General features: G+C 46.8%; 1 protein-coding gene and 1 long non-coding RNA gene across 2 annotated transcripts; one reads left to right on the top strand and one right to left on the bottom strand.

Moving 5' to 3' along the window:
- Nucleotides 1-11,699: 11,699 nt before the first annotated feature.
- LOC125942462 (uncharacterized) lies at nt 11,700-22,369 on the bottom strand. The gene is made up of 3 exons (XR_007465127.1): nt 22,135-22,369; nt 11,852-11,879; nt 11,700-11,754 (listed from the first exon to the last, which is right to left on the bottom strand). It is a non-coding gene; the product is annotated as an uncharacterized LOC125942462 (long non-coding RNA).
- Nucleotides 13,657-16,692, top strand: LOC119446133 (uncharacterized). Its single transcript, XM_037710491.2, has 3 exons — nt 13,657-14,058; nt 15,144-15,266; nt 16,267-16,692. Exons 1-3 carry the CDS (start codon nt 13,764-13,766, stop codon nt 16,656-16,658), a joined length of 810 nt encoding a protein of 269 aa, XP_037566419.2. The 5' UTR covers nt 13,657-13,763; the 3' UTR covers nt 16,659-16,692.
- Nucleotides 22,370-23,135: the final 766 nt, after the last annotated feature.

The following is a 23,135-nucleotide window of genomic DNA, read 5'->3' as shown; positions in this document are numbered from 1 at the left end:
TGTTTGGAAATCTTACAAGCAGCAAGTATTCAATTTCTGAGAGGCACGTTTTATGCCGCGCTTCGTCTTCGGTGGTTTTATATATGCAAAAAAAAGAAAGGAAGAAAAAGGCATTTCATGCATCCAAGTGCTTTTTAAGCACTCTTAAAATTGGCAGAGTGAAAAAAAAAGCATGAACAAGCAAATGCAAGCATTTGCTTGCACAGTCGTAAAACTGTATAACGAAACTGATTCTTTATTGGGCGAACCTGTGCCCACAAACGCAAGTATTTACACTCGAAGCACAACGATAGCGGCGAACACACTCGGCGATCGTCGAAAATCTGATCAGCGGCGAAACGCGTCGGCTTTTACGCATGAGTCATCGAAGGTTCCAGATTATTCCCTGGTGCCCGCTTGTATTCCAGGAAGTTCTAGACAATTCGCGTCCTTCATGCAATCACATTACATAAGCGTCGGTGACAACAGACAATGGATAGAAGCATCGATAACGTTCGAGAAACTTCGGAAACATGCAGGCGCGTCCTGCGCCTAGCTATAACGTTTAACATTTGGTAGTGGTGAAAAGCGGTCACCGGTGAAAGATAAACACGTACACGTGTCAATATCAGCAAGGTGTACTCGGAGCCTCAGACGCGTGCTGAATAGTAAAGAGGGGTGTCGTGTCGACTACGCAGCTGTATTCCGCGGCAGTTGTGCGTGTGTTCTGTTTTCTTGCAAACTGTCACTAGCACTACAGAAACAGCGCCATCGCACCGAACACGGGGATTTTGGTCGAATCGCTCGGCGATACTGTCGCTTTCGCGTAACGTAGAACGCGGCACGTTGGATGATTCTAGAGGTTTTGCTCAACCAGCCAAGGCAGCGTGCACTGAAAGTGATAGTGCGAGAATACGTTCCATGTTGCGACATGATGTGATTGCAAATACATATTTAAAAGGTGGCGCAGATAGGATGATTGTGCGGTGTTTCGAACAACGATGACGGCGCCAATGCAACACATGCGGATGCAGAACAGAATGTGCAGTCTAAAGTCGCATTTTGACTGTGACGCGGAAACTTGAAGTCGCATCTGCAAAAATATGCCAGTGTCGTCTGCTGTCAAAGGTAGTTGCCAACCTTGAACACTTTGCTCCGCCGAATGGTTGCCAACTGTCAACAGACCGCATCGTCCAATCGGAGTGCGCGTGCAATCCGCTCGTGCGGATGCAGCGAACGACGACTTTTTCGACACGATCCGCCTTTTGGCCTTCCGCCCTGGTCCGCAAGAGGGCGGAGGCGTGCGGAGCGGGCGTGCGGATTGAGCGCGTATGGGCCCTTAAGGAGCCGGACCAAAATGCTTGTACGCTCGCCGAAGCGACTCGGCAGAGGACGCCGCACGCCAAGCACACCTGCAACATGGTCGCCGACCCGAAAATCGTGCGCCTTTCGCTGCAGCGAACCGCGAGTTCACAAAGCGATTTACTAACAACCCGATCGGTTTCGCTTTCACTGTTTGCGAACGCCTGTGGTTTATGGCGAATTTGCGCAGTGCTCGGGCGCGTGCAATGCAGTGACTTCAGAGGATGTTTCCCGGTCGCGAGTAGATCGACAACTTTCGCTTGTGTGGCAATTGTCGAGGCTTCCTGTGCTGCGGCAGGGTGCCGCCGATGACTATTTGCAACTGAATTCTTCACGTACAATAAACATGCAAGCGCTTCTGTGTTCTACCGATTCCTATGACAGAGGGATGAACCATGATTTTTTTCCGTATACGTATGTGGCCTCTGACACCTAACGCGTTTAAAGGAATGGTGGCGCCATCTATGAACGGTGCAGCGAAGAAGTGGTTTACCGTTTCAAACATAGAGATTTATACAATAATCGAACTGTGGCGCTAGCGTCTATTACAGCTGCAAACAGGGCGATTCAGCCAGCATGGCAATGTTGCTCAGTGCATGAATTTGGCTAAACTTAATTTTATTGGCTTCACCGCTCTCAGTATCACTCCTCAGTATCAGCAAAGTACACAGTTCTAAGTATTAAACAAACATTAATAAAATGGTTTTATGGTATAATTCGAACACAGGCCACACCTGTGACCTGTGTCCCAGTCTTGTGTCACGCCGAAAAGTAGCGCGCCTGTCCCTCTACCACAAGTTTTATCACTCGCCTCTTGCTCACTCGATTATCATACCGGCTCATGGCCTTTCGCTCCACAGTAGCCATTCTAAAGCTGTATACCCTGCGCCTGCGCGCACCACTGCGCATCTCAACTCATTTTTCATTCGAACAACGAACGACTGGAATCACCTGCCCATCGACGCTGCGCACAACTCCGATCCATACCACTTCAAGTCATTCATCGAAGACCTTGTACAAATGTAACCCACCCCTCACGTAATACCCCATACCAGGGGCATTTGAGGTATCATAAATAAATAAATAAATAAATAAATAAATAAATAAATAAATAAATAAGTAAATAAATAAATAAATAAATAAATGGAGCTCCAGAATACAAGCCTGAGCCGAAACCATCACGCCACGGACGTTTTTTTTTCTTGATTGCCCGTTTTTAATATTACATAAAACAACTAGTTATTGCGAAAACAAGATCAACAAGTGTCAACCTTACTGGAGTGATTTTTTTTAACTCTTTAAACGCTGTCAATTCTTTAAACCCGAGCTCGACAGCCACGCAGGTACACACTGTTGTGATTTCTGTATTTCTAAAATCTTTACATGCATTCTCGAAAATACATTCAAAATACATTTGTAAACGATCGCTGAAGGAAAGCAGTAAGAGCTAGGAGCATGAATGTTTCCAATGAGACAGGGCACATACATTCAAAGGGTGCATCCAAACAAGTCTGTCGCTACCTCAAGACATGTAACATTTGAAAGGACGAACGTGGCATAGTCGATGATATCACGTCAAAGGATCTTCACTTCTTATGTATGACGCAGTCTCATCGGTGTGTCTCTATTGAGTACTCCTACGGAATTAACGCGCTAACTTTTCTGGCACGAGGGCGAATCAGAAAGTCTTTGCGACTATTTTTTTTTTTGTCAAATTACGGCTGTAAATGGAAAGTACTTATTTCACTGTGAAATATCGCTCACGCTTCCACGCACCTGTTTTTGCACTGTACTTCGAACGCCAAACACCCCTACAGGCAAAGCGTTATTAAGCGGAGCCTATACTTAGAGGTGCTACACCGTGCCCATAAAATAACCTTTTCTGGGCACTACGAAATGCCAAAAGCAAACTTCTGAAGCAATCGCGTTTGTATATTTTTAATAGGTTTCTCAACCGACGTCTGAATATTTTACTCAGCGCTGTCTCTGCGCTTCGCCAGACATAAAACCATCATATGCGTCCTTTTATCAATATTTTAAACAATATCTTCGCGCAACGCTTTCGCCAGCCCAGCTGATGATTTTGACTACGTAATATGTCGGGGGTGTTGGACGCATTTAGGGGACGCCATCTACTTATTTCTGCATAGCACGGATGCATAATAAAACTTAGAAAACCGTGCCCAGGTTACCATTTTATTGCCTAAAGAGCCTTCAATTTGAAAAGTGTTGCCTGCGCGAAACTTCCATTTTTTTACTGACGAGTAATTTCGTGCATGCAGGTCATTGCGACATGTTGAAAAGTGAACAGCCTGAAAAGACGCAGACACCTGGCTTTGTCTTTTGTTGTTTAACTTACAGGCAATATTTCTCATTTTTCCCAAAATGAGTAGAAACTTGTAACACAGCAGAATAATGTACCTCGCTCTAGGGAGCATGAAACTGGTATAATGACAAACTGATGATACCGAAAATATCAGTGTCATTATCATCATGAGCCTATATTTATGTCCACTGCAGGACGAAGGCCTCTCCCTGTGACCTCCAATTACACCTCTCTTGCGCTAGCTGATTCCAACTTGCGCCTGCAAATTCCTTAACTTCATCACCCCACCTAGTTTTCTGCCGTCCTCGACTGCGCTTCCCGTCTCTTGGCAGTAAAGTTCTTGTTTGAGCTAGTTGGTGTATTCCAAAACACATAACGAGGCAGCGCTAAAAAAACACGGACGAAGAAAGGGATGTAGAGAGGACGGGCGCAAACTTTCAACTATATTTCAGAACAGGAAAGCAAGCCTATATGAATACACATCAAGTCAACACGTGCCATACAACTCTGATAAAGAGCTTCCATATTAGCCTATCGGAGACCCACCCCCGTAAGCTTGTTTACCAAATGCGCGGATACGTAAACAAATCTAACGCATGAGGCTGGAAAACTAACATGAAGCTATGATACAACAAAACACTGCGTGTCCACTGAATGCAACCATCTAAAAATTACAGCTCCTTTGCAAGTAAATTCACAGAAGGCATGCTTACGCATTTGTCGGTATTCTTAGCGATAAAACAAGCTTCAATGACCTCTCTTTCCAGTTTGTCCTTCGATCCGTGTTTTTTAGGATTGCCTCGTTATGTCTTCTTTTGGCACCCATTCTGTAACTCTATTTGTCCACCGTTTATTTACCCTACGCCTTACATGGCCTGCCCAGCTCCTTTTATTCTCTTAATGCCAGCTAGAATATCGGCGATCCCCGTTTGCTCTCTGATCCACACAGATCTCTTCCTGTCTCTTAACGTTAGGCCTAACATTTTTCGTTCCATCGCGCTTTGCGTGGTCCTTAACTTGCTCTTAGCATGTAAATACCAGTATATACATGCAGAAATCCTAAAAACTTCTGCTGTCTTGTGCTTAAAAATGTTTTGATTAATATTTATTTGTACTCATTAAATTAAGCCACCACGGTATGTATGCAACAATTTTGACCACAAAATATTGTTTTATTTATTTTACTTTTTTTTAATTACAGTATACTGCGGTCACGAAGGACCATGCAGGTGGGAAAATATACAGTTTCAAATTTACAAGCACAAATGGAGCCGTAAGGCACTCAAGCTCACAGAAAAGGGAAACAAAGCAATCTTACGCATATCTAGGAGTAGAACAGCGCAGCCTGTCAAGATAACAAAATAACACAGTTCATAGTAAGTGACGCATACTATAAGAAGTATAAAAGTAAACAAAAAAAGAACTCTTCCCGGAATACGTCGGGAGCGTAAATACAGTATTTGCAAATTATGAAGTAACACTGCATCAATAAAGCAATAGTGAAAAAAAAACGACGAAATGCAAAAGTCAAAGCGAAAAAAAAAAGTCACATGAACATTCAGTGGTTTACTGCATTTATAAATCAGTAAGTAGCGCACTTTCAAATGCACTTGCAGATTCTAAAGAAACAATATTTTCAGGCAGCGAATTCCAATAGAAATGGTTCGTGGAAAAAAAAGAGTACTTAAAAAGATTAGTGCGCGTTTGATAAGAAAGTAGATTATGTGAATGTCGATTTCTCGATGTACGTGACAAAAATGGCTGAATAAATGCACGCGCATTCACATTAAGTCTGTTGTGATAAAGCAAGAATAAAAATTTAAGTCTTGATATTTTCCTGCGCTGCTCTAAGGTTGGAATCTTATTTGCCAGCATTAAAGATGATGGTGAATCTGTTCTCTTATATTTGTTAAATATGAAGCGTACTGCTCGCCTCTGTACCATCTCAAGCCTTTGCTTATCTTTTTTGTAGTGGGGATCCCAAATTACGCTCGCGTATTCAACTTTAGGCAAAACGTAAGTTTTGTAGGCGAGAAGCTTTGCATCGGGGGGCGCGTTTTTCAGTCTGTGCCTAAGTAGGCCAAGTTTGCGAGTAGCTGCTGTACAGATGTTTTCGATGTGGGAGGACCATGTGAGTTTGTTGGAGATCGTCAATCCCAAATATTTGTACTCTGTGGCTTCTGCGACGGTGCCAGTACTAATTTTATACGTGTATAAGAAAGGTTGTCTTTTATTGCTTACGCGTAGCAGTACAGTTTTCTCGGAATTCAGGGACATTGACCATGTTGTGCACCATTCGTGGATTTTCGCTAGACTAGAGTTTAAAGAAATTTGGTCATTTTGGCATGTTACCTTTTTGAAAATCAAACAATCATCGGCAAAGAGCCTAATTTGCACATCAGGACACACAGCTGCGGTTATATCGTTCACATACATGAGAAAAAGAATTGGTCCCAAGACGCTTCCCTGAGGCACACCAGACGTAACTGGCAAGCGCGTGGATGAGTATCCATCAACATCAACAAACTGAGTTCGGTTGGATAAGTACTGTTTTATCCAATTTATAATAAAAGATGGTAGGCCAAATTTTTGAAGTTTGATTAGAAGTTTACTGTGGGATACACGGTCAAAGGCCTTGCTAAAATCCAAAAAGATTAAATCAATCTGACCGGCCAAATCGAGGGTTAAAGCGACCTCGTGAATAGTGGTAGTAAGCTGTGTGATTGTTGAAAGGTTTTTACGAAATCCATGTTGGTGATCAGATAGCAGCTTATTATGTTCAAGAAATTCGGTTATGAAATGTACGAGTATGTGTTCAAGTATTTTGCAGCAGGAAGACGTCAGAGATATCGGGCGGTAATTTTCTTTTTTAAGCGGTCTCCTTTTTTGTGAACTGCCACTACCCGGGCGATACGCCAATCATCTGGAATGATAGCTAGCTTCAAACAGGAACGAAAAATCGCAGTGAGAATGTATGACACAGGCTCGGCATACCGGCGCAAAAAAGCATTGGGAATGTTGTCTGGGCCGCCTGAAGATCTTTCTTTAAGGTTCAGTAAGAGAGAAAAGATACCTTCTACAGATATAAAGTTATCATCAAAATCTGATGGCCCAAAGGACTGGACACCGCTTTCGGCTGGAGAGAATACAGAATGGAAGTATTCATTCAACACGTCAGCTACGCCACTAGGTTCCGTTATAAGCACATCCGCTTCTTTTATTTTGTCTATTTGTTTAGATTTAGTGCCGAGAAAACGCCAGAACTTTTGAGGATTTGTTTTAATAAAACTAGGCAAAGTAACCTCAAAATATTTGTTTTTTGCGCAAGACAGCACACGGTGTAATTCTTCTCGAAGTTTACGCAGCGATTCATTATTGGCGACCTTTTTTTTCTTTGCTCGTTTAAGCTTGCGCTTCAAATGAATAATGTTTCTATCAACCCAGGGGTTGTGGCGATCTGACTTAATACGCCTCGTAGGAACAAAATTTTCAATGCACTTTTGAACAGTTGCTTTAAACATATTCCACAAAGTAATACCATCATGGTCGCGCAAATTATCTGCTAGTTCCCACAGCTCGTCGAGAATAGTGTCATCATTCGCCTGATTAAAGTTTTTGACAGGTTTGCTCTTTGGCCGAGTTTTCACGCAGTTATTTAGGGTGCAAGAAAAAAGAACTAACTTATGGTCCGATATACCAGCCTCTACACGAACAGCATAATCAGTAATGCTTCTGCTGACAAATATAAGGTCTAGTATTGCGCCGCCCCCCTCAGATTCACGGGTGGTTTCATGAACAACTTGAACCAAGTCCCTTGTCAACATTATATCTTGTAACGTATTGTCGAGCAAGTGAAACGTAGTGCTGCAAGCCCAATTGATTGATGGCAGATTAAAATCGCCAGCCATAATTAGTGTTTCGTTAACGTTCGTTGTCATGTAATCTGATAAGGACAGCAAGAACTCAGGGGGTGAAGACGGAGGTCTGTAGACCGCACACAGTGTAAGTGCATGTCCCCAGCAGTTTATCTTTAAAAAAAGACTTTCATGATTTTCTACTTGCGGTAGTAATGCAGCTGATAGTGTGTTTTTCAAGATAACTGCGACGCCACCTCCCCGTGACGTGCGATCACGACGGAAAATATGGTGCGATTTGTCAACTATTACTTCGTCTGGCACGCCATCATGCAGCCAAGTTTCCGTTATTATCGTGATATGGGGATCGTGGCTAAGAAGGAGGCACTCGATTTCGTTTGTTTTGTTCACTATGCTACGAGCATTAAGATTAAGTATTCTAAGACATTTCGGCCTCGCGCATGCGTGATTTCATAGAGCATTTGACTTTGTGTTCTGGCTGAGTTTCACTGATTTGCTCCTTGCCTCTGCGCTATCGCGCGTAATTGCCTTCGGTGCAAGAACTGCTCGATCGTTTCCGTCCTCATCCCACATGTAAAGTACACCATCTACTTTTAGTTTGTCATGAATAAGAGTAACCTTCTTGCCGTTTGCCCTATCTTCTTTCCCGGACTGCCACAGAAGCCGTCGCTTATGTCGTGTCGAAGAACTGTAATCATTACTAATCGATATATTAGTGCCTTTCAATTTTCTTACATTCCGCATTATGGTCTCCTTTTCTGTGAAGTCTTGGAAATAGACAATGACTGGCCTATTTTGGTGACCCCTACCAAGACGGTGAATTCTCGCCACCGATTTGCAATTGTGTCCTAATTTTCTGCCAAAAAGATCCGAAATCACCTTCTCTCTTAACAATTGTTCATCCTCTCCGCTTTGTTCTTGAATGCCATAAATGACGAGGTTAGACCTTCGACTACGGTCCTCGAAATCAGTAATTTTTTCAGCCTGTTGGCCCAGCCTTTGCTCAAGTGAAACGATTTTGTTCTGAAGAGTTTCGATTTGAGAAGATTTTTCACGAATGTCTGCCATCATTTTGTCGAACTCATTCCAGCGATTGCTAAGGGCATTTACTGTGGTTTCGGTAACTACTAGTCTACTCCTTATATCAGAAAGTTCTCCAAGTATTGCGGATTGACCACTTTGAAGTTCCTTAAACATTTCCTCGACAGTTGGTCCGGGATTTTCCTCAACATCGCCGCATAAAATTAGTTTACAAGCACACAAGCAACTATACGCCATCAGAACACATGTCCGTGGGCACGGCACAATCAATAACGTACGATCGTCACTTCGTATGGTAGATGAATTTGAACAAACCTGGACAAAAAACAGTGTCGACTTTGTTAGCAGCATTGCTCCTGCCGTATCGCCGTGCCCACTGCCGAAGAACCGCTGCAGGCTTTCTTTTATAAGCAGATCTTGTGACGTCGTTGATGACGGGGAGAGCAGGTGAGTGCTGGTGATTCTGCGCAGAACGGTGTCATCCGGAGGCAAGGGACAGCGCTGAAAGCCGGAGCCATCCACGCTGTCACCCATGTTGAGCTTTGAGCATGTGACGGCAGCCGATGATGCAACGGCGGGGACGAGCAGGAGGGCCTGGACAAAAAACAGTGTCGACTTTGTTAGCAGCATTGCTCCTGCCGTATCGCCGTGCCCACTGCCGAAGAACCGCTGCAGGCTTTCTTTTATAAGCAGATCTTGTGACGTCGTTGATGACGGGGAGAGCAGGTGAGTGCTGGTGATTCTGCGCAGAACGGTGTCATCCGGAGGCAAGGGACAGCGCTGAAAGCCGGAGCCATCCACGCTGTCACCCATGTTGAGCTTTGAGCATGTGACGGCAGCCGATGATGCAACGGCGGGGACGAGCAGGAGGGCCTGGACAAAAAACAGTGTCGACTTTGTTAGCAGCATTGCTCCTGCCGTATCGCCGTGCCCACTGCCGAAGAACCGCTGCAGGCTTTCTTTTATAAGCAGATCTTGTGACGTCGTTGATGACGGGGAGAGCAGGTGAGTGCTGGTGATTCTGCGCAGAACGGTGTCATCCGGAGGCAAGGGACAGCGCTGAAAGCCGGAGCCATCCACGCTGTCACCCATGTTGAGCTTTGAGCATGTGACGGCAGCCGATGATGCAACGGCGGGGACGAGCAGGAGGGCCTGGACAAAAAACAGTGTCGACTTTGTTAGCAGCATTGCTCCTGCCGTATCGCCGTGCCCACTGCCGAAGAACCGCTGCAGGCTTTCTTTTATAAGCAGATCTTGTGACGTCGTTGATGACGGGGAGAGCAGGTGAGTGCTGGTGATTCTGCGCAGAACGGTGTCATCCGGAGGCAAGGGACAGCGCTGAAAGCCGGAGCCATCCACGCTGTCACCCATGTTGAGCTTTGAGCATGTGACGGCAGCCGATGATGCAACGGCGGGGACGAGCAGGAGGGCCTGGACAAAAAACAGTGTCGACTTTGTTAGCAGCATTGCTCCTGCCGTATCGCCGTGCCCACTGCCGAAGAACCGCTGCAGGCTTTCTTTTATAAGCAGATCTTGTGACGTCGTTGATGACGGGGAGAGCAGGTGAGTGCTGGTGATTCTGCGCAGAACGGTGTCATCCGGAGGCAAGGGACAGCGCTGAAAGCCGGAGCCATCCACGCTGTCACCCATGTTGAGCTTTGAGCATGTGACGGCAGCCGATGATGCAACGGCGGGGACGAGCAGGAGGGCCTGGACAAAAAACAGTGTCGACTTTGTTAGCAGCATTGCTCCTGCCGTATCGCCGTGCCCACTGCCGAAGAACCGCTGCAGGCTTTCTTTTATAAGCAGATCTTGTGACGTCGTTGATGACGGGGAGAGCAGGTGAGTGCTGGTGATTCTGCGCAGAACGGTGTCATCCGGAGGCAAGGGACAGCGCTGAAAGCCGGAGCCATCCACGCTGTCACCCATGTTGAGCTTTGAGCATGTGACGGCAGCCGATGATGCAACGGCGGGGACGAGCAGGAGGGCCTGGACAAAAAACAGTGTCGACTTTGTTAGCAGCATTGCTCCTGCCGTATCGCCGTGCCCACTGCCGAAGAACCGCTGCAGGCTTTCTTTTATAAGCAGATCTTGTGACGTCGTTGATGACGAGGAGAGCAGGTGAGTGCTGGTGATTCTGCGCACAGCGGTGTCATCCGGAGGCAAGGGACAGCGCTGAAAGCCGGAGCCATCCACGCTGTCACCCATGTTGAGCTTTGAGCATGTATCGGCAGCCGATGATGCAACGGCGGGGACGAGCAGGAGGGCCTGGACAAAAAACAGTGTCGACTTTGTTAGCAGCATTGCTCCTGCCGTATCGCCGTGCCCACTCTCCTTGTCTCATCTCCTCTCCTCTCGGCATTCCTCCTCTCCGACGCTCCTCTCCTCTCCGGATTGCGCTACGAATGGCATCACCTGCGGCTCCGCGCGCGATAATGCGAAGCAGCTTAAGTTAGAGGCGCGACGGTAGGCGCTGCATACTCCGCTGGGGGGCGCCACTGTAGCTCGCGGTATAATGATGCGGCGCGCTCCGCTCCTCTCATTCTCCTCCCGCAACGCCGCGATGGGCGCCATGGACAGCGCCAGCGTCAACGCCTGTGTCAGCGCCGTGGACAGCGCCGCGGAGAAGAGGGCTCGAGCCGCTGCCACGAAACGGCAGCGGCGACAGGCCGATCCCGAACTTCGGGCTCGCGAAGCCGAACAGAAACCTCAACCTAACTGAAACGACGAACTGAAAACTAATGAAAACTTGAGTCGACCCCATGGCAGCTTCGCATACTACTCAGGGTTCTCCTACGGGAAGATGGTGTAATTTTTTTTCCTATAAAAGAAGTCGCTAGGTCTTTGGTTAGGATTCTGTAATGTCGCACAAGTCGACCGTGGTCTTTGCGAATCGTTCTTGTTGTTTTTTCCAAGAGCCAATTGTTCTTTCAGTGAAGAAGGAATACATCATGGTACTTCCAAGCTTAGAAACATTTGCCACATTGTAACTCTATCCCTGAAATAGCACTATTGAAGGGCTTGAGATCAACAAGCGAACCTACTTAACTTCGCTCAAGGAAACCGGGAGACAATTTATTGCTTGGGGCTTTCTTACCAGCCAAGGTACGTGCAGCTTCGAAGCGACGCGGCCATTGATTACCCTTCCTAGAGGCCGCGAATATCCACATCCTGAAAAACACGTTAAGGTAATATGCAAATGCTTTATGCACTGGTTTGCGCAGCAACTAAATGCGTGAAAAAGAAAATAGGCAAAGTGAACGCTCACCTCTCATGTTGATTTTGTGAGACGACGCCTGAAAATAATTATTGTTACTTGAAGACATCACCCATATACGCACATGACTACACTTGTACAAACTCAATTCTCATCATTTTCATCCCTTGTCATCACCTGCCTTTTCCGTCCCTATTATTCCCATTTTCCCATTTCCTAAGAGTGGGTAGCATGTCAGAAGGCTGGCCTCAGGCTGGTCTCGCCACCTTTTAGATACTAAAAGTATCCCTCTTAACTGTCAAACGCGAAGTCCGAACTTGCCCTGATTCAGGAGCAGTAACGTTCTGGTTTGAACGTGGTACAGATCACACAAGGTCGATTTAGTAAGACCGTGAGATCGACGGACTTTTTTAACATTATTAGCCGTCGGCTAGATAGTGCAAGAGTAAGTATTTGTCGGCGGCGGCAGCAATTTGACCACATTGACAAACGTAGCGCCGCTACGAGATCCCTTCCCTCGCTCTAGCTGCACATCGATTCCACGGAATGGTTTTCAACGCTTCTTGCTTTGCCAGTTGCCCCCCACAACGTCTTGGAGTCAGTGGCCCCTTCCTTTTCGGCGACCCCGTACAACCACCACTCGTGCCGGTCTTCCTTTACGACGTTTGCTATGCTTGCGTCTTCATTACTGGCCCCCTAATTTCTGTGCATTTTCTGCTCATTAAGTCAGCGTTCTGCACCGCACCGACCAGTGCAGCCGCACATCACAAGACTGCAACCGCAGGCATTATGCTTCATATTGTGACATTATGGTGACAGTGAATAGTCAAAGCCTTACCATTTGGTAAAGAGTAGTTGCATAACCTTTTATTGCGTAAGCTGTGCCCTCAAAAAAAAAAGCACTCAAAACGCAACAATAGAGGTCGTAGGATATAAACTCCTCGACCAAGTCCGCCCTGTATTTATACATTTATCGCTTCACATTCCCCACTAATGGGTTATGTTTACGTACATTCTAGAAGGTGCGACATGTTAATTTCACGTGCGCAATCTGATAAGACGATACACTTTGGCTATAGAGTTAGCGGCAATATTGATGAAATTTCGAACACACGTAGACGAGCCTTGCACCGAGGCATAACTGGAAAACAGCAATAATCCGGGGAAAAGTCATCACCGATCAAGAAACAAAAACAATGCCGTGCACGTGGCAATATAGCGCGTGTTTCTCGAAACACCTGATGGAGGTGTTTCGAGATGGAGGCGCCTTTATGGAAAGGACCTAGGTTGGAAACCGTATGCGGCTCCTCCTTTTGATGCGTCATGTACTATGTCGTATGTCGTCGTCGATCTTCGATGCCATGAACGACTCGCAATTGCACAACAACGCAGGTCTTTCCGGTAAAGTTGGTTTTCTTGGTGCCCCGGCAGTTTGTAAAATATATGTTGCGTGCATTCTTATCCGAATACAGGTAAGCATACTGTAGCAACGGAACCTATCTGGCTGCCATCGCCGCTTATCACGACAAAGCTAGTCACACGTGGGCACAAGCAGTGCTCACTTCCCCCTCTCCCCTCCTGGCTATAAAAGCCCGATTCTAAGATCAATAAACGCTTCCTTTCTTATGCTTGCACGGTACTCGTCTCATTCGGGGATCGGAGCGCGCGTTGGGTGGGACCTTACGATTTAACAGTGGCGACGAGGGCGGAAAAAACCCTCGGAATCAAGAACGAGCCAGACAACGGAGACCAAGCAGCGGCTGCGAAAGAATTGTTCCAATGGCGCATCAACAGCTACCGGATTATGACGACGAAAGGGACAACTGGAAAGCATACATACAAGCATACTGGCTCCCCAGTGTGTGTCGTACCAAGGCAAATTTTCGAGAAACACCGACAACAATGGCCAATTCCGAAGCCCACAAACATCAAGCTATCATGCTACCTCGGAAAAATTCCAGTGATGGGGGAATTGCGTGTGCCGGTGTCGTATAATGGCGTATCCTTTGACTGTCCCTTGATCATCCTAGACTGTACAGGTCCCAGTCTATGCGGACGTGACTTGATCGCCCAGATTTCAAAGTCAAGAATGCCAATCTTCAACCTGAGGGCCCAGCCGGACACCCATTCGGGAACGACCACGTCTGCCGTAGAGGACATCCTCGCCGAGTTTCAAGACGTGTTCCAGCCAGAAGTCGGAGTGATTGATGGGCCCCCGGTGCGCCTACTGCTAAAGAAGGGAGCCACACCAAAATTTTGTAAGGCTCGTTCTCTGCCGTTCGCTTTACGCGATAAGGTAACGCAAGAATTGGACAGGCTTGTGTCACAGGGAGTGCTGTCACCCGTCACACACTCGGAGTGGGCTACGCCCATTGTGCCGGTTTTGAAAAAGGATGGCACCGTGAGAATTTGCGGTGACATTAAAGTCACTTTAAACCAATGCTGCGAGTTGGAGCAATACCCCTTGCCTCTGATCGATGATATGTTCGCTAGCCTGAACGGAGGCAAGTATTTCAGCACCCTCGACTTACGTGATGCGTATAATCAAATTCTCTTGGATGAAGACTCGTGGAAGCTTTGCGTTATCAACACGCACCGCGGGCTATTTGCGTACAACAGATTGCCGTTTGGTATTGCTTCGGCACCACCTATCTTCCAGCGGAAAATTGAGACTGTTTTGCAGGGCTTATCATGTGTTCAGGCTTATCTGGATGATGTTTTGGTATCGGAAAAAGATGAAGGTGGCCAGGATTTACGGCTCGTGCTGCAACCATTCGGAGAGCGTGGAGTAAAACTGCGGCTTGACAAATGCAAGTTCCGTGAACAGTCTGTCACGTATCTAGGGCACAGAATAGATCAAGGTCTTCACCCGATGGAAAAAAAAATGTGGAAGCAATCTTAGAGGCTGCAGAACCACGGAATGTCGGCGAATTGCGTTCGTTTTTGGGCATGCTCACATACTATTCCAAGTTTCTACCTAACATGTCGTCTCTGCTCGCACCACTGTACTAGTTGCTCGAGAAACACTCGCGGTGGAAGTGGGAAAACGTGCAGAAAGCAGCGTTTCTAACGGCCAAGCGCAGTCTGCGGGAGGCTGGAGTGCTCGTACACTTCGATCCTAAGAAACCACTGAAACTAGAATGTGATGTGTCACCGCATGGTATTGGAGCCGTATTGTTTCACACTGATGGGAGTGTCAACAGACCCATCTGGTTTCGTTCCCGAACGCTGACCAAAGCCGAGCGAAATTATTCGCAGCTGGAGCGAGAGGCCCTTGCTCTCGTGTTTGGTGTATCTAAATTTCGGGACTATCTTGCAGGCCACGAGTTCACCTTGGTCACCGACCACCAGCCGCTCCTGGGCCTCCTGAAGTCTGACAGGCCTACACCACCACTGGCTGCTGCTCGTATCCAGCGGTGGGCGTTGTATCTCGGAGGATTCTACTACAGGCTACAATACTGTCCTGGCAAGCTGCTCATCAATTCAGATGCCCTGAGCCGCTTGCCCCAAGAGACGAACGAGTCGGAGGCCGGAGGTGAGCCTGCTGATTATCTTCTAGCGTTGGAAACCTTCTCAGAAGGGACTATTTCACTGACGGAGTTAAAACGACAAACGGCAATCGACCACATCTTATCAAAAGTCGTAAGATATGTACTGCAGGGCTGGCCAGCAAGTAAGGCTGTGGAAGCGGACATGAAAGCATTTTTTGACCGGAGATTGGAGCTGTCTATAGCACATGAGTTATTGTACTGGAGTCGGAGAGTTGTGATTCCAGAAAAACTGCGCGCACGAGTGTTGGAACACTTGCATGAAACGCATCAGGGTTCCTCGGCCATGAAGGCAGTCGCCAGGTCCTCTTTTTGGTGGCCGGGTCTCGATAGCGATATCGAACAGCTATCCGCTTCCTGTAAAAGATGCATTCAAAACCTGCCTATGCCGGCAGCCGCACCAGCAAGGAACTGGCCTAAGACAGAGGAGAGCTGGGAAAGAGTACACGCTGACTTTGCTGGGCCGGTCGCGGGTACAATGATCCTCGTGCTTGTAGACGCCCACAGCAAGTGGATAGAGGCTGTTCCCATGAAGAGAGCAAGCGCCTCTGCTACTGTGAGCTGCTTGAGGAATATATTCTGTCGATTCGGTATTCCCCGTACCATCGTAACAGATAATGGCACACAATTCACCAGCGAGGAGTTCGCGACATTCACGAAGCGGAATAATGTAACTCACGTGCGCACGCCTGTGTACCACCCGCAATCAAACAGGTTAGCGGAAAGGGCTGTTCGCCCCATTAAAGACGGCCTCAGAAAGATGGGCCACAGCAGCATAGGGGATAACCTGGATCGTCTTCTTTTTAATTACAGACGGACTCCCCTCAGTTCTGGAAAATGCCCTTCTGAACTTCTCTTAGGCTACCGCATCCGTTCCCGCTTGGACGCATTATCCCCCCCCCCCCCCCATTCATGCAGGATCTACAAAAACGGACGAGTGGACGGTGCCAGCGGACGTCGCCGTTCATGTCCGTAATTACGGGCAGGGAGATAAGTGGACTCCGGGAAGAACTGCATCCGTATCCGGCGCCCGAATGGTCACCATTGATACACCTGAGGGACCCGTACGGCGGCACGTTGATCAGGTGCGCTCGGCCCAGTCAAGCCCGGGGCAGTGTGAACCTATTCCCGAAAACAAGGAAGAGACAGAACCATCCACGAAGCAGGTAGTGTCCCCAGTACGACCACCTGTCCAGGGGCCGACGCAAGACACCCCACCTGCAGATGCTGGCGAAGTACCGCTACGTCGTTCAAAGCGACAGCGGAAACCACCACAGCGTCTCTACAATCTTAAGGGAAGAGAAATGTAGCAACGGAACCTATCTTGCTGCCATCGCCGCTTATCACGACAAAGCTAGTCACACGTGGGCACAAGCAGTGCTCACTTCCCCCTCTCCCCTCCTGGCTATAAAAGCCCGATTCTACGATCAATAAACGCTTCCTTTCTTATGCTTGCACGGGACTCGTCTCATTCGGGGATCGGAGCGCGCGTTGGGTGGGACCTTACGATGTAACACATACCCACATTGCTTGGGGCTTCTATATGCCCAATTCAAAAGCGCGTAACCACATTCGAATACACGTGTCAACGATTGGGCTTTTAAAAAAAGCAGAAGACGCCGTCCCCGCACATCTTGCGGGACGATCGGCGTACGGGCGCCCACTTGTAACCACCCTCTTTGTAAGGAATCATAAGGCGAACTTTCCGGAAAAGTAATTAGGGCGCACGAACGCATACTTAGCGACGTTACCGTAAAGAGCAACCAAAATATGATCTGTATGCTGCCAGCACTGGCATTCCCTGAACTTTGGAGGCTTATTCAAACGTACGTTTGAGCACCACGGGCTTTGTTCACTATTCATGTGTACAAAGGAAGACGTGAGGAGGTGTGCGAATGTCATACAGAATATGCACGAGGGGCGGTGGGATTGCTTCACAGGTGGTAATCGGACGCGAACTGAAGAATCCATTCACATCTACGATGCAGCCTGCTCTTGCTACCCCAAACTTGGGAGCAGGTTCTCCTGTAGGAAATAACTGTGGTGCGCCGCGAAACCACGCATGCGCATCCACAATAAGAGCGAGAACGCATGTACTTCGAACAATTTGTCCTCACAGTGCTTGGTACTATTTTTATTGCGATAGCAATTATATGGACACTCCAAAGCAGATTTCTGCCGTCGGCGTCGCCGTCGCCGTTGCCGTCGCCGTCGCCGTCGCCGTGAGGTTCCGTATGACGTCAATGGAGATGAAATCGTCGCCGCGCGCCGCCGAAAGCTGTATGTGCGAGTGAAAGGGCGTGAGGGACGCGCGCTTTCACGGGGAGTGAACGCACGGCGGAGAACAAGCGCGCGTTCTGTGCCGTGCTCCCTTAAGGGCTGCAGAAGTAGGCGTCTCTTTCCTCCTTTACAATCACCATATATGTAGAGCAAACGCGCCTTCTTCTGACGCACGAAAGGCCGTGGGGGGGGGGGGGGGGGGGGGGGGGCAGGGAGGCGACGTTTAGCTGCGGCACCAAGTGCCTATTTATATCAGAGGCTCCGGCAACGGTCACCAACGCCACACGCATTTTGTGCGAACGCGGGCAAAACGCCGACGGCGTCGACAACAGTGCTGTGTGTTGCCGCCGGTGCTGCTGCATGTCCAAGTTTGTACAGCGGTGGTGGTAAGTGGTTCTTGAGGGAAAGGGAAAGGTTGGCGCTATCTTCTGCAGCCCTTGAGGGAGCACGGCTCAGCGCCAATGTACAGCGGATAAAACTACTATCCTTACTACTCTACTCTACTACGCTCTCTCCACTAAGTTCTCTACTAAGTTGTTGATGCTTCGCCTTTTGGGTGAAACTGCCACAACTTTTTTAGACTCAAGAGCATCGACCTGCCGAAGGCAAACGGCAAGCTTCAGTTGAACATGTCTATGGACTTAATGGCCTAGAATAACGGATAACTTAATCAATGTGCCTAAATAACACCAGAAATGTAAAACTTTTTAACATATTCTTAATCTTTTAAAGCTTTAACTTTAAACTCCTAAAATCAACTCTAATCTCTAGCAGCAAGATTCTAGGTTTGCAATGTGCATGCGAATGCATAGAGCCAACAGAGAGGCTTGGAAGGAGTTCGAGTTCCTGTGTCTACATTGCGGTTATGCTAGATGAAATATGAGTGAATGTCATTCGCGAGAACGCAATACCACAGCGGACGCATAATCCTTGATGCTACTAGCAATCTGAACGGTCACAGAGCACTGGAAGATGAGCTTTAGTCGGATTATCTATATCTTCGCTTTGGTGTCGACTGCCAAGAAAGAATAAAGCACGGTCAGCTTGCAAAGTCAACAGCTAGTTCTTCATTTTGTCAGGCCCAGTTCGGAGCAATAAACAGTGCTCCGGTGAACAGTGTGTTTAGTGAAAACACTGTGCGCTGTCTGAATCCGAGTCCATGATCGAGGTGAACAAATAAAACGTTTAGTACATAGGCGTACCGACCAGGAAAGGGAACAGAAGCCCCCCCCCCCACCCCCTCCCCTTATCGGCAATTGCCCCCCACACTTTTGAAAGTGGGTGCCTGCAACAGGGCAGAAAGTTGTGTTGCAGTAGTGACAGAGTCGGAGCACGTCAAGTCATTTATACTTTGTAAGAGCAATTCGAAGTGACTTTAACCAAAAGACACTGATAATTCATTAGGCCACTGCGAATAAACCGCCAGGGTTTTTTTTTAGGTTTCCTAATTTATCTGCTTAGCCATCGCAGCTCTGAATCTACTTTAGGGTGAATGGTGAGAGCTTCTTTCCGAAGGTATTTTCAAGGAGTCATGCATTGTGTTGTAAATGTTTTTATACCATTGCTGTGGAATTCAATGGCTGAGCCTACCTGAATTGACCGAGATAACAGTGTACTTAGAGGTAGGTACTCGCCAACGCTTCGGCACTGGGTGCGTCACGCTGCTGACCAAATTTGCCTAACCGCAGGCCTAACTCACTACAAATACGCCTGTAGCGGCTCTCGAGCCGCTAGCGTTGAAATACAAATTTAACAGTCGTCTGGCGAATTCCTCACGCGAAGGGAATGATGAGGTTAGAAAGTGCATGCGGACAATCCACGCGATGTAATGGCAAAATAAGTTGAGTTGGTTCTAAAGGTTGAAACCAACGGTCAGCTGACTAACCGTGTCACTGCTCTTTATTAAAGGCTTCGTCCACCATTGCGATAAAGCAGGATCCATATATACTTCGAATATTGTAGCCTTTTGAAGGATAAGAATTAAACGATCTTGAAAGGATGCTGAGGACCACGTCCCAGTAAGCGGTAGAAAAAAAAAAGACCCGGCGTTCTTTTATTCTTTTACCTCCACCCAATTTCTTATCTTTAAAGCGATATAATACACGGTGACGTTAGTATTACCATCCTAGTTAACACGTTATAATTCTCTAGATAAGGAGTAACTTGCGCATTCATGTGCTAAATGACAAAGGTTCTTTTATAACATTTTAACCATTGATATTAGGCGGTAATAAATGAGTAGTTTCAAGCCCATCCTCAAACATATCTAGCTGAGTAAAGAATTTTTATATATATACCGAGTGTTTAAAATTAACCTTTACGGAATATTTAGAAGTCGCCTGTGGCAGCTGGCATAGTTCTTAACGTTGAGCTGGGTTATTCGAAGAGGCGTACATTAGTAGCACGAGAAATCGGAACACATATTCAACGAATTAACAAAAAATGACTAATGAACTCCTTAGTTAATTACTTTACGACACATATTGCAATTTACGAATTCTGCCGGTGAGTTCGCAAGACGCATCCACTTGAAACGAATTTCCAGGATGACACCAGTTTCGAGATATTATTTCCCAACGTGTGGGATGAAATACATGGGCATTCCAGTTACTTTTGTGTTTCAATGTATAAAACAGCATTTTGGTAAAAAACAGCAAGTGGAACAACAGTGCATTTTTACGGCGAGTTTGATGGCACATATCTCCGAACTGGTGTCATTCTGGAAATTCATTCCAGTCGGATGCGCCTGACAAAATCACCAGCTACAAATCGTAAATTGCAATATGTGTCGTAAAGTATTTAACTAAGAAGTTAATTAGTGAATTTTTGTTAAATATTTAAATGTGTTTCGATTTTTCGTGTTACTATTGTACGCCCCATCGAATAACCCAGTTCAATGATAAGAATTATGATATCTGCCGCAGGCGATTTCTAAAATTCCGTAAAACTTACAAATGAACACCCTGTATAAGCAAGCTTCTGTAAGAGCTACGCGAACGATTATTTCACATTTGAAGGCTCTTCGAAACAGAAATTGACGCGGAAACAGAGCACCTGTGACGTCAATATCGCCACTCTGATTTCGTCACACTGACACGTTCACCACGGGCAAGGCATAGTGAGGAAATGCCTTGCAGATTGCCTTCGTTTTCATTCCATTGGTGGTACCAAAATGTCTTGATATTGTTGGCGCTCTAAATATGCACCATAACTCCATCCTAGATCCGTTCTGCGGCGCAGCAAGTTTTCGGCTGCCGGCGTTGGCTACCATACCGGTATTAAAACTGTAAACTGTTCATGGTTGAAAAAAAAGGAAGTAAATAAAAAGCGGGGGCTGGCCTAAAGCACCGACTCGCGGGGCCATGTCATTGGTTACGATGGCAAGGTGACAAAAGCTGGGGGGGGGAGGGGAGGGGGGCGGTGAAGTTGACGTCATGGCACTCTTTCTCCACGTCAGATTCGCTTTTAGAGTTCTTCCAAATGAGAAACGTCTGTTCGCGTAGTTCTTTTAGTTTAGTAGCTAGTGTAATAAAACTTACTTCACTCAGAATTGCGTATAATGTCGAGGACGGGCTCCCAACTCCTCATTTGATTTAGCCACCTAAAGTGAACAATAAAAAAGATACTTAACTTTCTTAATTACGCGCATAACTGCGCAAATTACTACTTATGTAGAGGCTGCCAATATCAATATACGGCCGCCAATATGACAGGGCGACCCTAACGTTGTCGAAATTTATATTGCTCCAACGTTTGAAAATTCGGTGCAACAGAAGATAATAAAGTCGGAATAGGGCAAGGCTGGCAGATAGGAAAATCGCTGCGTGATTGCGGAGTTTAAACATGACCATAATATATTTTTCAAGAGCTGAGATGAAGTTTAATTCGGCTGGCCATAAGAATAGTTGAATAGGCAACTGGTGAGTGCTGTCGATGTGAAGGGTGTTAGCGCACTATACGAGATGCAAAATTACGAAATGTCTGGGCATAGGTTCGGTTAGGATGAAGCAGAGCAATGATATTCTTAGGGCTCTGAAAAAGTGCAGTCATCCTGCAGTAAGAATAAAATAGACTGACAATGCGGAGGAGAAAAAGTGAGGGCTTCTGAAAAGTAGTAAAACATTTTTTTCGTAAGCAACCACTCCTAGAATATTTTGAAAACATGAGACCTTTACTAACAGGGAAAAAAACGACACTGAAAGAAGAGCCGCAAAGAACAATTCATTACGAAACTGCAGCGCGCGCACGAGAAATGAGCATGCAAGGAAAAGGTAACGCAATAGAGCTCGTTTCTTCTGTGCGAGCTGCAGTTTCATAATGAATGGCTACCAACTCGCCCAACTGTCAGTACTTTTACCATTCAAAGAACAATACTCAGGAAATTCTCGTTCTATACCTGGCAATACACTAGGTTGAAAGAACGTGCGTGGCGCAACCAGTTTGTGCTAGTATAGTGATATGACAGCAGCTCGGTTGAACCAGTACATGATGGAAAAAAATTCCTACCTGTGCGATGAAACATATCGATGTAAGAATGAACGTCACGAGCAGCATACGTAAAACAGCGCTAAGGCGCAAGAACATTTTGCTGATGCCAGCAGCTCAGGAAATCACGCGCTTCCGAAATTGTGAGCCGGGCACTGTAATAAAAAGGACTACTCTGGACATAACGACGAAGTGAGCTTAGGCATGGCCGCAGCTTTCCACCCAGACAGCCCAAAAACTCACGCGCACGCACCTTACGCCTTGAGTACTAGCTTTAGCGTGCGCTCTTCTGCCTTGCGGCCTATGACGCTTCTATATTGAAATCATCGATGACGTTCCTTATGGGCCTTACACAATACAGGGAGGAAATCAACAGCCTATAGGAAGCAATAAAGATAACCTTTGTTTGCTTGCTTGTTTCTTTGTTTGTAATGTTTCGCTTTCCAGTAGCACAGTAAGGACGTCAAAGGGGACACGACAGTGGTAGGCCATTTGTTTCGATCTATAAAAGACATTCAGACAGCGCGCAGCGGGGCAGAGCTGTTGCATACGTCAGTACGACGCATCTGTAAATGAGCTCCTTTAGAAGCAATATAAGTTTTCGAGCGAAGTGGAGTGCCTATCATAAACACTTTATTGTATATTTCTTGGTTTAGTATATTATCATGGGCCTATTTTTATGCGCACACCAGGACGATGGCCTCTCTCCCCCAGCAATCTCCAATTACCCCTGTCTTGTTCTAGCTGATTCCAACTTGCGCCTGCAAACTTCCTAATTTTATCACCCCACCTAATTTTCTGCCACCCTCGACCTTGGCACCCGTTCTGTCACACTAATGGTCCACGGGCTAATTGCCCTACACATTACGTGGCCTTCCCAGATTCATTTGTTTTTCTTAATGTCACCTAGAATATCGGTTATCCCTGTTTGCTCTCTAATCCACACTCCTCTTTTCCTGGCTCTTAGCGTAAGGCCTAACATGTCTCGTTTCATCTCTCTTCGCATCGTCCTTAACTTGTTC

This window comes from Dermacentor silvarum, chromosome 1, assembly GCF_013339745.2.
Source record: "Dermacentor silvarum isolate Dsil-2018 chromosome 1, BIME_Dsil_1.4, whole genome shotgun sequence".
NCBI lineage: Eukaryota > Metazoa > Arthropoda > Arachnida > Ixodida > Ixodidae > Dermacentor > Dermacentor silvarum.
This window is presented reverse-complemented; position numbering and strand designations above follow the sequence as displayed.

Coding starts and splice junctions, on each gene's coding strand:
- LOC119446133 (XM_037710491.2), top strand. CDS start 13,764: ATGGGGGAATTGCGTGTGCCGGTGTCGTATAATGGCGTATCCTTTGAC. Junction 14,059..15,143: donor GGGAGCCACACCAAAATTTT/GTAAGGCTCGTT, acceptor CCTTGGTCACCG/ACCACCAGCCGCTCCTGGGC. Junction 15,267..16,266: donor CAGGCTACAATACTGTCCTG/GCAAGCTGCTCA, acceptor CCATTCATGCAG/GATCTACAAAAACGGACGAG.